The 16,551-nt window shown below is 39.4% G+C and overlaps 1 protein-coding gene across 1 annotated transcript; it reads left to right on the top strand.

Annotated features, from left to right (window-relative positions):
• Positions 1–10,141: 10,141 nt before the first annotated feature.
• Positions 10,142–11,438, top strand: LOC149402918 (uncharacterized). Its single transcript, XM_089609905.1, has one exon. The coding sequence runs from the start codon at positions 10,192–10,194 to the stop codon at positions 11,110–11,112; it is 921 nt and encodes a 306-aa protein (XP_089466031.1). The 5' UTR covers positions 10,142–10,191; the 3' UTR covers positions 11,113–11,438.
• Positions 11,439–16,551: the final 5,113 nt, after the last annotated feature.

Raw genomic sequence — 16,551 nt, 5'->3', positions numbered from 1 at the left:
GGCTTTTATTTGTGTTTTATTAGCAAGGTAATAACATGGTATAAAATAAATAACAACATGCATAAAACGATTCAAGTAAATAAAAGAAACTAGCAAGACAATATAACTAGTCACAAAATTTACTCGAAATTTCTCAAAACTTTAAAACACGTTTTTCAATATAAAAAATAAAAAAACTTTTAGAACTGATTCTAATGTGTTTTAATAACATCCCAAAATCATAGAAAAACAACATGATTTTTAATTTAAAGGCAAGAGCAATAAATTAAAAAAAATCTAAGATAACAATTCTAACTTGTCACAAAATTAGTAAACTTTCGAAAACGATTTTCAAGCTCATAATTTTAAATACATGTACATGCATATCTTTGACCATAGCTCTGATACCATTTGTTGGAATTGATCTAGGGTTTAAGAAAAAGTTTAACGCTTCGTAAAGCGGCAGAATTTTAAAAAATTTCTTTTTCAAGTAAAACAGTTTTTACTAACCTAGACAAAGAGCAAGTACATATAAATAAAACTATTATGAGCATAGAAGTTTACTAACCTTTTAGGATGCTTGAACGTTGAGAAGCTTTTGGAAAAAAGTTGCAACGTTCGTCTCCCCTCGCAGCACGTCTCTCTTCATTCCTCGGCAACTCGAGCAACCACGAAAGTTTCTATCACTAAATCACTCGAGAGAAAAGGAATTAGTGTGTGGGCACTTTTAAACACTACGACTTAAGAACGAGTCTTGAAGTCGCAGAGCTAAACACTAGGTCGAATGAGGACCTAGGTGCCAAAACAAAAACGAAAAGAACTTAGAGAGAGAGAGAGGAGATGGGCGGCCACAAGGTCTAGAGAGAGAAGCTCTCAATCTCTAACTTATGTGGGATGAATGAAATGAGAGGAATGAGGCTCCTATTTATATGAGAGGTCTCACCTTCAATAAGGTAGTTTCCTCTTCTATAGAATATCACATATTCATGAGCCAATTTCCTTTTCTTCTCCTTATTTCACACGGCCAAAGAGGATTCAAGATATCCACTACAACATTTACAACATTTACCGACGATTTTATTCGTCGGTAATAACCCTAAAATCGTCGCTAAATGTATTTAGCGACGATATTAGCGATGATAAAATTCGTCGCTAATTCGCCGTGCCTAAATATATTTAGCGACGATTAATCGTCGGTAAATATTTAGCGACGATATTAGCGACGATAAAATCGTCCGTAAATGTTGTGACCAGAAGTTTTTTTTCGTTTTGAAACAGACAATTAGCGACAAATTTGTCGTCGCTAATTACCGCGGGAAAAAATCCCGCGTCAATTAGCGACGACAAAGTCGTCGCTAAATGTTGTGCCGAGAAGTTTTTTTCGTTGTGAAACAGAGTTTTAGCGACGATTTTGTCGTCGCTAAAATGTTGTGTGAATGATATTTAGCGACGATTTTATCGTCGCTAATTATTATTATTATAATTTTTTTTTCGTCGTTAATTATTTATTTTTTACCGGTTTTTGGTTGTGAAATTCTAAAATGAAAAATCATATAAAAACTAAATTATATTATCCAAATCAACAACTATATAAAATCCGGTTACGTACGTTTTCGGTTATCGAGAAATATGTAAATAATAAATACACAAAACAACTAATAAACCACTAGTCGCGACGTTTGCTTTGTCGTCCCGCCACTCGTTTTCCCCCTCCTCGACGAGAAACGCTCTTCTGCTGGCGCTGAAGTTCTGCAGGCTGCGGCGTCGGAGTAGACTGACTTGGTCCGCCGGGCGTCGTCTGCTAGCTGGCGTCGGGAGTCCTTTGCTGGCCGCCCGTCGGAGTGCGGACGTCGGGCGTCGGAGTGTGGACGTCGGCCGTCGGAGTCTGCTGGCTGTGGGATGACGGAGCCTGCTGCGAACTCTGCGGAAATTGGGACATGAACGAGCTAAGGTTGAGGCCGGGCACCTGACTCTGTATTGTCTCGGCGAACGCGGCGAGGGTCGATGCCAACACCTCCTGCGAGACATATCCTGGTTGCGACGTCCCAGCCTCCGAACCGTAGACTTCGGCGACTTCAGCCGCCATCCGTGCTCCCTGTGGCACCAAACGTCCGACGCCGGTCAAGTGATCAGTCCGCGAACCCATAATATCGCGGATCGCCTGCTGCTCTAGAACGGAAATATCAACGTCCGCTCCTTGGTGCTCAGCCTCCGCTCGCAACGTGTTGAACCTAGCGACCAGTCGGTCCTGATATAATTAACTAGTTAGTATATATTAATCGAAAAATAAGAAAAATAAATGTAAACTTACATAACGTGCGGAGGCTTCAGGAGTCAGCCATTCAGACTTGTCGGACTGATGTTGGCGCTTGTAGTTCGCAAACAAGCTCTCGAATGCGCCTGTCTCGACGCTCTTCTGCATGTAAACAAAACTTCAAGTGTTAGATAATTTTAACGATTTGATGTATCATATAAACATAAAACTTACGTTTTTCATGCGGTGGGTCGAGAACCCAATCGTCCCCTGTCGAGTCTTCGTCTTCTTCTTCGCGCGATTCGCCTTATTCTTCGCTTGTATAGCCTGTTGTAATATAAGTAAATGTACACGTAAATAACAAATCGTTTAATAAACATTCGAGTAACGTAAATGATTCGATATTACCTTAAATTCATCGCTCGTATATCGTTGTATCAGCGTCTCCCATTCGGTGTCGAGCTTAACGGTCTTCGGTTTCAGCGACCGCGCCACCTGTACGCTGCTCTTGCAGTCGATGTCGAACCACGACCGCAATGTATGCCTCCAATCGCGAAGACGAGTCTTCACGTCTCGAATGATTGCCGCATCGACAATCGCCTTCTTCTTCCCGGTTGCATCACCATCGACTCGAATGTCGTACTTGTCTCGAATCACTGCTCGGATCTCGGCCTCCTTCGCCGGCCCCACGTTCGCATTTGTCCACCTTGGGACCGTAGGCGAGATCTTGTCTCGGACGACCAACCCGAGCGTGTTCGCGAACGTCGCGAGATCCGGATCCATCTCGCGCTCTGGCTGCAAGAACGACTGAAAGTCCTCGTTATAAATAACGACTTCCTTCACCCCGGGGCGCCGTGCACGCTCAGATCGAAGCCCGACCGTCGGCCCACGCACGGCCGGTTCGATATCCTCGTCTTCTTCTTCGACGCCATCACGTACAGGCGCCGACTGGCAATAATTCGGGAGACGGGCTAAGAAGTCATCCCCGCCTCCGCTGCCTCCAGCTCCTGTAGCCGCAGCCATCTGAAATTCAAAAAAAAAATTATTTGGTTATGCATTCTTAATGATTTAAATCAGTTAATTTAGTAAGTAAATGAAAAACGTTATATACTATCAATCATCGTCGTCTGACAAATCATCTTCTTCCATCAAATCTTCGTCCTCAGTTTCTTCATCATCGATAAACTCTTCTTCTTCAATATTCTCCAACAAGTTCACTGCGTCGTTGCTCACGGGCTCTGGTATCGCAGACTGATGACGCGTTGACAGTGAATCTAAATCTAACGGTTCTACTGACAACTGAACTGAAGACGAAGATTGACCAAGAATGAGGTCAATATCAGGAAGATCCCACACATTTCGATGATTACACTCTTCGACGATTCGCCAATCAGGACCATTCAAGTCATCTTCTTCCTCCCCGTGAAAGTTCCACCTCGTGTAATTCCTCTTAAATCCTCTGATAAAGAGATGATTCTCTATATCAGGAATTTTTTGCATCAACACGTTGTTACACCTCTTGCATGGACACTTAACTCGTCCTTCGACATTTACGTGTTGTCGGGCCATTGCCATGAACTCTGTCATGCCAGCCGCAAACTCAACGCTTAAACGTTGGTCCTCGATTATCCAATTCCTATTTGGAGGGATTTTTCCCTCTTTAAAATTCGAAATTAATTCAACATTTTTAGCGACGAAATTGTCGTCGCTAAATGAATTCAGAAATAATTAGCGACGAATTTATCGTCGCTAATTATTTTCCCGCGAACTTAGCGACGACAAAAAAGAATTAGCGACGATTAAGTCGTCGCTAATGATCTTTGCCGCCAAACTTCAATATTTTTCGCACCAAAGAATTAGCAACGACTTTATCGTCGCTAAAAGGGTTATTAGCGACGATTTATTAGCGACAATTAAGTCGTCGCTAATAGTTTCGTCGCTAAATGTGGTATTTCTTGTAGTGATCCTTGTATTTGTTTCCTCTTTTATTTAGCTTCCCTTTGACTCTACTTGGGCGCCCACCTTGATTCCTCGTAGGGGAAATTTATTTTCTCTTTTTCTTTTGGCAAGTATCTTGATACATTTATGCACAAAACATTCTCTCTTTCTTTGGGTATGTTAGGCGCCTATATTCATTCTAGAAAGGCCTTCTAGAAGCTTTTCCATTTGTTCATGACAACATGAAAAAGGCCCAATGAAATGAAATTAATCCACAAGGCCCAATGATCAGGTCATGGCCGAGTGTTATTGAGTCATCAAATGACCATGTCAAAAAATTTATTGACATTCATTTCATCCTATGTCTCAAAAGACAAAAATACCCTTTTGACAATTTTCGTTCTTGTTTTGACTTAGCTTCCAGTTTAACTATTCCTACTTGATGTGATTCGTGAAAGTGACCTCATGGATCCAAATGAACCAAGCTTGAGCTAAATACTTGGACTCAAAAGTTCACAAACCTTTTCCAAGTTTAGCTTAATGTCAACTGACTCCACTAAAGAGTTGACACTGAAAATCTCTCGGTTCAAATGAATTTATTTTCTACTCAAGAATTCAACCTAATTGTAATGAGTGGATCCACAGAATATTATCAGTGTTTACCCTTCATGAATATCATCAGCTAGTCGGGATTTACAATATTACCATTTTACCCTTCTAGCTGTTATTTCCTCAACTCCTTTGTCGCTTGTGAATAAGTTAGAAACAATGTATTGACGAGGAGCTAACAAGTCACATTGTTTCATCCAAAAGAGTCAAGACTCAATTTGGACACTGGCCAGTTCATTTATTCACACTCCAAGGAACAAAGCATGAGGTGATATACATTGCATTTCAGCAATCTTATACATGAATTCCATATCTATGAGAACTTCACAAAGTTACTCATGCCATTCTCACAACTTAGTACTTCATCAATAGGCCCTGTTCGGAATCACATAGTGAGTCCGAACTCTGACTTTCTCAAATGAGAATACGTAAGTTGTGAAATGGCATGTCTCATTTCAGGATTAAGGTAAGCACGATGCAATTCATACGTAGTGACTTCGAGACATAAGAGGTTAAATGGTTTGTTCTTATCTTGTCTCTAGAAGTGCACTGGTCAATTCAGTACCTTGGAAGATACCTAGAAGAACTATAGAGTCTCCAACTCTCAATGCCTCATAACCAGACATCATAGATTCTTCTAACAATCATACTGAGGTCAATAATCCTTTGACCCTTAGATTGCGAATATATCGTTTTAAGCAAACTACGAAGAGTTTGTTCATGCAAATCTACATTTGTCTCTTCGTAAGTTGTTTAGTTTGTTTAAGGACTAAAAGACTAAGGTTTTATCATAAAGCTTCAGACAAGGAAGATTGAATGAACGTTTCAACTTTTATTAATAAAAAAGCAGTTACAAGCAAGAGTCTTCGTAAGACTATAAGACATCAAATGTACATAAATACACACTACAATTCTTCTTGTGGGCACCATTGACAACATCTGGTACGTCCCCCCTCTCTCTCACCCTCTCTCTCAATTAATCTCACTCTTTATCTCTCGCCCCCGATCAGCGAGGCCGTCCCCCACCGACGCCCCACCTGTCGCTGCCCGTCCTCGGCCCAGCCCCGACCTGCCGCCGCTAAACCACCCTCGGCCCAGCCCCGACGTGATCAGCCTTAACCCCAACACTGTGTTACCTCGCCATTGAAGTTTAGTGACTATTTTTATATAATTGTTATTTAGATTGAAATGAAAATTGAATTTGAAATTGAATTTGAAATGGATATATGTTGAAATTAGAATATTGAGTTAAATGGTTGAAATTAAAATGAATATATGTTAAAATTTGAATGTTGAGCTAAATTGTTACATGTTGAAATTAGAACGTTGAGTTGAATTGGAATATTGAAATGGATATTCGTCTGTTAATTAGTTTTATGGATATATGTTGAGTTTAATTGTTCGTTTAGTTTGATTACAATTTGTTGAAAATTTAATTAATTAGTTAATTAGTATCATATTTAGTTAGACTAATTAGTAATATATTTTAAAATGATTAGTAAAATGTTACATTTAATATAAACATATTGAAAATTTATTGCGACCGAGCCATAGAGGCTCGGTTTAGTATTTAGTGTGTTAATAGGATAGACCTGGTTGGTTATATATGTATTTTTTTTAATTGCATATTTTGGTTAGTCAATATTTTAGGGGAAACTCTGCCAAATTTTCGGTAGAATAATACGTATTTGTAAAAAAAAAATTAACTCTATCAATAATATAACGAATTCTAACCATTTTTCCAAATTAATACATATTTTTCACAATTTCTCTTTCACTCTTACAAATTTGCTCTCGATCCCAAGGTCATCTCTAGGTGTTGCCCAAACGCTAGATAGAAGCTCGTCAAGTTCGTCATCTCAGACCGATCCATTGGTTGTCGAGATGCGAGCTCAAATGGATGCCCAACAAGCCGAGCTGCAGGAGATGCGGCAACAGATCGCCTTCCTCAGCCAGATGCAGAACCAGCCTCCCACAATCCCAGACCTCCGCCTGCACCGCAACCAGGTGGGACTGATTAGTAAACGTCAGGTTCCACGCTGGGTTCTACGCCTGATTTTATGGATTTCTTGCGAGACCGTCCTTACAGCAGCGGCGTAACGAGTGGCAGCGCGTCAGGCTGCGGTGGACGAGGACGCGGAAGCGATTCCCGAAGTTCTGGCAACTTATTCGGTAGAGGGAATTCTACTATCGATAAGTTTTATAGGAAAAAAAATTAGGAATTAATTTTTTTCGCTTTTTTAGAATGAATTTGTATTTTTAATTAAGAATTCTATTTTCAGAATATTATTTCTAATTAATTTAGAATTTTGTTAATTAATTTTTATTTAATTCTAAATGAATTTTGATTTAATTTTCTAATTTTATAATTTTTTAAATTAAAAAAACATATTCGGTGCGACATTGTCGCACCGAATATAATGGCGGGAATGTTATTACGTGCGACAATGTCGCACCCGGTATGAATTTGGCAGGAAAATAGCTTGTGCATTTTATGCGACATGTCGCACCTGAAAGTGTCGCACCTAAATGTATGCTTATTGTGTGCGACATGTCGCACTTAATGCCTTTAGCGACGGGCTTTTAAGTGCGACTCTGTCGCACCTAATATCGCACCTAATAAACTCTTAGGTGCGACATTAGACGTATTTGGTGCCACATTCGTTGCAACGGATAATGATTTTTGTCCTAGTGTCTTAAATGTTAAATTAAATTGAAAATGAAATTTAAACTTAACTCTAAGACGTTAAATTAAATTTAAGCTTAACTCTAAAATGTTATATTAAAGTTAAACTAAAATAAAATTTAAACTTAACTTTAAAACGTTAAATTATATTTAAACTTAACTCTAAAATGAAATTTAACTTTAAAACGTTAAATTATATTTAAACTTAACTCTAAAATGAAATTTAAATTTAAAACGTTAAATTATATTTAAATCTAACCTGGTCTCGCCTGATGCGCGCCATTCTACGCCCGCTCCTGCTAAGAGCGTGTAAGACCATCCTTTGTGATTGCAACAGTTGTTCTTGGGAGGCTCGCATTTCATCCCACATTTCCCGTGTTAGGACAAAGGGCTCGGGAATGTCGGCGCGAGGGGTCGGTGTAGGCCTCGATCCCAATGCGGGAGTGGTCGGTGTGGGCCTCAATCCCATTGCGGGAGTGGTCGGACTACCAAGACGAACACGTAGAGTGTCTGACGCGTGTTCGTCGTCGGAGTCTCCGACGATGACATCTTTTGCAACAGTTGCGACTCGATCTATTTCTTCATCGATATTTCGCGGCTCTGTCGCGTCTTCTTCCTCGACGTCTATGGGATACAGACATTTGCTCATCTGTGTCTCGAGGAGAGTGAAATATTCTTTCTCTGCTACCCTTGGTCTAAGCATTTGAAGAACACCCACCTACAAAACCAAAAACAATTATTAATATTCCAAAATAATGTAACATACATTTAATAAAAGTTAAATAATAAAAAGTTACCGTTTTTTTATTCAGGACGGCCTCGATGTCTTTACCCATGATGACCACATTACTAGACCACGAGTGCATCCTTGGCACACGAATCCCTTGGTTCGACCCGAACCTCATCCCGATCTCTGGGATAGCCTCATACCGCCTAGTAATGAAGGGTATGAAGATAACCCGTCAATGTGTACTTGGCCTCTTTCTGAGACACGTCCGGCTTGTCCTTCAACTTCTTCTGCATCGTCTCGTTATAATGCCTTAGGTTCACCGAGAGGCTGGAATACGTCTCCGCCCAACTTAAATTTCCCCAAGGCATCTTGAAGAAGAAGAGGAGGTCTTCTACGATGTATATAAATTTCTGCCACCTTTCCTCGATGACTTTGTTGGCCGGTTGTCATAGAAGATACCCATACACAAATACGAGCAGCCCGAGCTTGAACGCGTCGTCATGGCTCTGACATATGGTGAACGCGTTGATCAACGCGCTCAACTTGCTTCCGACGATGCCGTTCAAGTAGTCTATGATCAATCGGTCGCTGTTTCGCTCGTCTTGTTTGGCTTTAGTCGAACCGTCTTCGTAGCTCATCCCCGAGATGAGTTCGTACTCGAGGCGTCCAAATCTTACTCGTTTGCCTCCGATACCATCTCCCCCGTACCGTTGCCTCGATCTTCTTCTGAATGAAAGTATGTACGAGCACCGGTGAGAAACCGAGCTCGCTCTCTGAAAAAAAATTGCTGGAACGGAGTCTCGAGAATTCGATCTTTTATCCCGAGCTCATCGAATCTCCTCCGTATGAGCTTCAAGATCCTCGTTCCACCGTAGGTGATACGAACCGGGAATAGGACTTGTATATGTAGTTCAAATTGTCCTGAAAAACGACAAAATTAGGTCAGAATCATAATTCATCGTATGGCATCGTACAGACTCGTATAGCATCGTAAAACAAAAAAATTTACATTTTTTTTTAAAAACTATTGTACAGCATCGTACGACATCGTAAGGTTTCGTACGACATCGTATGACATCGTACGGTATCTACATCATCGTACGACATCGTATGGTATCGTACGACATCGTATGGCATCGTACGACATCGTACGGTATCGTACAACAATCTTTTTTAAAAAACTTAAACCCATCGTACACCATCGTACCACATCGTATCACATCGTACACATCGTATCACATCGCACAGCTCTATGAATTTCATCGTACGACATCGTACGCTGCATGATTCTCATCGTATTTCAGCCCCAATTTTTAACCCTAACTTTCTAAATCCGATCCAAAACAGCTCAAATAACCACAAATTAGATAAATCCTATGTCCTGATACCTATTTTGACTATTTTCTATGAGATTTAACAAGAAATTAGTCGAAAAACTCACATTTTTCGACGTTTTGTGAGCTCGGGATTTCTGAGCATCACCGACGCCGGAGATTGAAGCTTGTTTATCGTACACCATCGTATTGAATCGTACAGGGTCGTATTGTATCGTATGATATCGTACGAGAAATTTTTTTAGATGAGAGATTTGAGCGAGTGAGATAAAGTGAGAGTGAGAGGGAAAGTCCAGTTCAAATCGATAATATAAGTCACATGGGCATTTTTGTCCATTTTCGATACAAAAGTCCATTTTTAGATATTTCTCAAAATTAAAGTCTAATCTTGATATTTATTGTATTATTAAGTCCAATTAATGAAATTTCTTATTATATATAATATGTATGAATATCTCTTCCAAATAGATTGTCCAATAGTTGGTACAACTTCAACGTACGCGTATTGTGTGTTATTTTTCTTGCGTAATCACGGCAGACGTGCCTGGAAAAATTAAGCGAATAAAGATTTTAGCATATATATATATATAATATATTCTCAATCTCCCGACAAAGATAAAACTCAAAACAAAACTTAGAAGCTCAGTCAAACACGCCAACCATGGAATCATCAAAGCCAAAACTCACCACCATCCTCTCGGAATCTCGGCGACTCATCAACTCCGATCGCCGCCACTTCTTGGGCCTCTTCTCCTTCCTCTGGCTCGTCATCTATACGGCCTGCATCGGATATTCGTACACCAGCGGCGAGGATAGCGGTCGTCTCGCCCAGCTCTTGACGGTCAGGACACTCTTGCACAGCGTCGCCTACACAATCTTCTCTCTGCAGGCCGTCATCTGGGTCACCTCCTTCACTCTCCACAGCTTCAACGGTAAGCCCGCCTCAGATCTAAACTGCATCAACAAAGAGATCTCCGCTTTCTTCCCTCTCATCGCCACCAATCTCCTCCAACTCGCGATAAGCTTCCTGGTGATCCTCGGTTTCGCGGTGATCTTCGGCTGCGTTGTGATCTTTGCCTATTTTCTCGGGTTTCAAATCGATCCCAAATCTCCGTTCTTTCAGTTGCTAGCGATCGGCCTAGTGGCTTCTCCTTCGGTTGTGGTCGTGGCGTATCTAAACTTTGTGAGCTGGGGAATGGTCACAGCGGTCGTTGTGGCCGAGTCAACGTGGGGTTTGGCGGCCTTGAAGCGAAGTAAGAGTTTGGTCAACGGAAAGAGATCTCTTGCCATAATCATATTCCTCATCTTCGGGATTTCGTACACTTTCGTTGGCTTGGTCAGTAAGACTTTCTCTGCTGTGGCCGATCTGGAAGAGAGCCCGAAGTCTATGGCAATGGCTGTGGGAATGGCGTTGCTCGATGCAGCCCAACTTCAAATGGCTGCGAGTCTGATTTCGATGGTCAAGCTGTATGAGATTGTTGTGACCACTTTGCTTTACGTGTTTTGCAAAGCGGTTCATGAGGAAGGGCTTTATAGGGATAGTCAGTACGTTAAATTGGCATTTGTTGATAACGGCGCTTAACTTGGTTGTTAATTACGATCAAGTGTACCTCTCTCTCTCTCTCTCTCTCTCTCTCTCTCTCTCTCTCTCTCTCTCTCTCTCTCTCTCTCTCTCTCTCTCTCTCTCTCTCCATAAACATATTTAAAAGGGGTTCTGGAATTATGTACCCTGGCCCTCGGGTAAAAGAATTATGAAAAACAAAAGAAGCAATTTTCTGCGAATCCGGATCTGGATTTGTAGATAATGGTTATTTCATTCCGGATTGGCTAGATAATTGCTTCTTCCTTTTCTGGATCCTCTTTGCCACTTTTCTTTCTTATTCTTATTGCATATAAATTATTTGCTTGATAGTGTTTGGATTAAATATAGGTTCAATCTGTAACAACGTAATAATTATTAATTATAGGTAGAAGAACAGGGTACACGAAAACTAATAACTCACTACTATAAATGTTAGATTCTACGGCGGATATTCCACAACGAAACGCTGTCTGTAAGATATTTATACACATACTAAAGGTGTTCTAGCAACATGAACACGTTAAAGCGGAAGCGAAAAGGATCGGTTTACCTCCGGCCATTGTTGTGTTTTTCCGGCGAGCTCCGGACTCCGATTCCGGTGAGTTGCTTTGAGGATCTTCTAAACTCTCGCTCTCACCCTTAGATGGCGTTGGTATTCAGATTGTGTGAGTGAGTTTAGGGACCCCAAAACGTTTTATTTATAGTCTCATTGCCATCAATGAGAAAATCACAATCCCACTATTATGGGCAATTACTTGATTCTTGGACATTTATTTGAGCTCGAATTTGGCCATTAATTACTTGGTCAATCTTAATATATATGGACCACAATAAGGAAAGAATATTTCCTCATTAACGAATATTTTATAGAAATATTCTTACATTCTTCCACTTGGTCCATATAGCTCAAAACTTACAAAGAACAAAATATATGAATCATGGCGATAGGTTCTCTATGAGCGAGTATTATCTTCCATGTATTACTATATATTCAGTCTCTCAACTTAATAGCCCTCTTATTCTTTAGTGAATAAACCATATGTTTATTCCAGGTCCACTTAAACGATATTTCTCAATAAATGTAATGAATGTGCACAACTATATGAGAAACTATCTAATTGAATTAGAGTTTATGCAAAACAAATGTACCCTGTATTCAAGGATTACATCATGGAACCAGGTCCCGTGTTTTTTGAATGATCCTTGAATTTCTTTAGTGGCATGCCTTTAGTCAAGGATCGGTAATCATTAACTCAGTGCTAATGTGTTAGATGACCACTTTATCATCTTTAACACGTTCTCTAATGACTAGATATTTAATGTCGATGTGTTTGCTTCGACTTCACTTTTACTAGTCATAAAACAACAGCTGAATTGTCAAGGTACAACTTTAGTGGCCTAGAAATAGAGTCGACAACTCTAAGCCCAGATATTAAACTCTTCAACCAAACACCATGCGATGTAGCTTCAAAACAAGATACGAACTTAGCTTCCATCGTGGATGTAGCAGTCAATGTCTGCTTAGTGCTTCTCCATGACACGGCTCCACCGGCTAGCATAAAAACATATCTCGAAGTGGATTTTCTTGAATCAATGCAGCCAGCGTAGTCAGCGTCAGAGTAGCCAACCACTTCCAATTCATCGGTCCGTCTGAACATCAGCATGTAGTCCTTTGTTCCTTGAAGGTATCTCATAACCTTCTTTGCAGCTTTCCAATGGTCAAGACTTGGGTTACTCTGATATCTACCCAATACTCCAACAACATATGCAATGTCAGGTGGTACAAACCTGAGCATACATAAGGCTTCCTACAGCGGAAGCGTAAGGAATATTCTTCATTTGTTCCCTCTCAAGGTCATTTTTCGGACATTGGTCCAAACTGAATTTATCACGCTTAACAATGGGTGCTACACTTGGTGAACAATCTTTCATCCGAAATCTCTCAAGAACTTTATTGATATAGGTCTCTTGAGACAAACTCAAAATGCCTCGTGATCTTTCCCTATGGATCTTAATGCCAATAACATAAGATGCCTCACCCATATCTTTCATATCAAAGTTCTTTGAAAGAAATTGTTTCACCTCATGCAGCATTCCATTGTCATTAGTCGCTAGCAGAATATCATCCACATATAAAACAAGAAAACATATTTTACTCCCACTAACCTTTTGGTATATACATTGATCCATGACGTTCTCTTCAAAGCCAAATGAAGTGATGACATCATGAAACTTTAAATACCATTGGCGGAACTTGTTTCAAACCGTAAATGGATTTATTAAGCTTGCAGACTAAATGCTCATGATCACTAGAGGAGAATCCTTCAGGTTGTTTCATGTAAACCTATTCCTCTAGATCTCCGTTAAGGAAGACTGTTTTCACATCCATTTGATGTAGCTCAAAAAGTGAGCTACTAATGCCATAATCGTGCGAAGAGAATCTTTCTTTGATACAGGAGAAAAAGGCCTCTGTGTAATCGATTCCTTCTCTTTGAGTAAACCCTTTGGCTACAAGTCTTGCCTTATGTCTCTCGGTGTTGCCTTGTGAGTCTTTCTTTGTTTTAAAGACCCATTTGCATCCAATGGCTTTTACACCATTAGGCAACTCGACGAGATCCCAGACTTGATTAGTTGCCATAGAGTTCATTTCCTCAATCATGGCATTGTGCCATAAGTTAAATTATTTAGAACTTACAGCTTGTGAAAACGTTTCAGGCATTGCCATAGAGTTGCAGTCCGTCTCTTGCAGATACACTTCATAATCACTAGGAATTGCTGATCTTCTAACTCTAGTAGATCTTCTTAATGTTGCTTCATTATTCTCTTGAGGATCTTGTTGTTCAATCGGTTGTTTGATTGGTTGTTCAACATGATCTTGATCAGCAACTTGATCTAAAGGATCAGCATTATTAACTTGTGGAATCTCAATAGCTGGTTGTCTTACACACGATTGAGCTTGAGGAGTATGTACGATAATCAGTCTATCACTTGAACTAGAAGGTTCAACTTCATTGTGATGTAATGCAGACAATGAGTCATGCAATTGGTCACTCCCAGTAATCAAGTCATTCTCAAGAAATTTTGCGTTTCTTGATTCCACAATCCTAGTATTGTGAGATGGACAGTAGAATCCATAACCTTTGGACTTCTCGGCATATCCAATGAAATACCCACTTATAGTCCTAGGGTCTAGTTTCTTTTCTTGTGGATTATAAATTCTCACTTCAAACGGGCATCCCCAAACGTGTATATGTCGCAAACTGGGTTTCCAACCTTTGAATAACTCAAGTGGCGTTTTTTTTTTTTTTTTTTTAAAACAGCCTTGGTTGGAACTCGGTTTAATATATACACAGCCGTCTTTAGTGCTTCAGTCCACAAGAAGTGAGGAAGTTTTGTTTTACTCCTCATACTTCTCACCATGTCCATTAAAGTTCGGTTTCTTCTTTCTGAAACACCATTCTGGTTCGGAGTACCAGGCATAGTGTATTGGGCAACAATCCCATGTTCTTGAAGAAACTTCGCAAATGGCCCAGGTGCTTGTCCATTCTCAGTGTATCTACCATAATACTCACCACCTCTATCTGACCTCACAATCTTAATTTGTTTACCACATTGTTTCTCTACTTCAGCCTTGAAAACTTTAAAGGCATCTAAAGCTTCATCATTAGAACGAAGTAAATAGAGATACATATATCGTGAGAAATCATCTATGAAAGTGATAAAGTATTTTGGACTACTTGCATCCATGTCAGGACAACAAATGTCTGTATGTACGATTTCTAACAATTCAATACTTCTCTTTGCACCCTTTTTAGACTTGTTGGTTTGCTTTCCCTTAATGCAATCCACACAGGTCTCAAAGTCGGTAAAATAAAGAGCACTAAGTACTCCCTCATTCACTAACCTTTTATTTCTCAAAATGGAGATATGTCCCAATCTCCGGTGCCACAATAGAGAAGAATTTTCATTCATAATACAACGCTTCAACCCAGCAGTAACGTTCAAAGAGCTATTAGCAACATCATTTTGCAGTGTAATTGAATAAAGACCACCAGACAGTGTACCATAACCAACAATTTCGGATTTATTTAATAATGTAAAACCATTATCCGAAAAGTTAAAGTCAAAACAAAGAGGCACAAGTCTTGAAATTGAAATTAAATTCCTTGAAAAACTAGGAACGTAAAAAGTCTTTTCCAAATGCAAAACAAAATCACTGCTTAACACCAAATTGCAAGAACCAATAGCCTCCACATGTGAGCTCATCCTGCTCCCTGAAAGGATGTATTGCTATTGCTCACTTCTTACTGGCTTCCATTGGTTTTGAAACTCTGCAAGGTAATTGAAATTTGGATTGTAGAACCATAGTCAATCCACCAAGTATTATGACCAACATTTGTTAGATTTAATTTATGACATACAAACAAAAGTTAAACATCCTTTTATCAGGCATACCTTTTGAACATAGGGCACTCTTTCTTTATGTGTCCCTTCTGATTGCAAAAGAAACACTTTGCCCTTTTCTTAATGTTCTTATTGCCCTTTTGATCTTTAAAGGTTTCTGAAATGTCAACTTCCAAGGCCTTCGTTTGAGATGCAATGTTCGTCATCCGTGTGATAAGAGCATTTGTAAAATCTTTGTATGAAGTGACAAAATTTTCGTCTATTGCCTTCAACAAAAGACCAATTGCTTCATATTGCTCAAGAGAAGCCTCAATCCCAGCAGATATTTTGTTCCTTATGAGCATGATGCAAAAGCGATTAAAACGATCCCACGTTTCATAAAGATCAATCTCATCTGGGGTACTCACATGAGTGACTGCAGGTGGTTTTAGTTTTATAACTTCATTTAGCATGTCCATCCATCCTAAATGAAGGATAAGCCCCTTATTGACACTATCCACATCAGAGTAACTAACAGGTTGACGAGCTGCTACATAGATTAGACATGCTTATTAAAATTTTGTTTTTGAAGAAAATAACTATATCATGATTTACCAATGCAAAACATGTGTTACTCAATGAATCTTAGAGACATAAAACGTGCCTGTGGGCTAAAGTTCTAATTCAGTTAGATTCACACGATTATGATAAAACTATCAAACTATGTTCCTTTTCCTAATACCTGTGGGTTAATTAGGAAATATAATTTGATATTTTATCCTAATTAATCATACAAATATTATAAAATTCATGTGGGTAGATTTCATAATATAGCATATGATTAACCACAATTATTGTTTTATGTGACATTAATTCTAAATATACAATCTAAATTAATTAAAGATGCTGTGGCTATTCTTTAATTAATTAAGACCATATAAATCACAAACAATAAAATAAAGTCTAAAATAAATAATATTGTGCTAGTCATTACTAAATGTTATACGCATATTACAAAATAATAATAATAAACCGTCATATAACTTCTTAATTATT

Source organism: Urtica dioica, chromosome 3 (assembly GCF_054948205.1).
Source record: "Urtica dioica subsp. dioica isolate 48M chromosome 3, U.dioica_male_clone48M_v1_H2, whole genome shotgun sequence".
Lineage (NCBI taxonomy): Eukaryota > Viridiplantae > Streptophyta > Magnoliopsida > Rosales > Urticaceae > Urtica > Urtica dioica.
This window is presented reverse-complemented; position numbering and strand designations above follow the sequence as displayed.

Excerpts from the sequence above, each read along its gene's own strand:
- LOC149402918 (XM_089609905.1), top strand. The coding sequence starts at position 10,192 with ATGGAATCATCAAAGCCAAAACTCACCACCATCCTCTCGGAATCTCGG.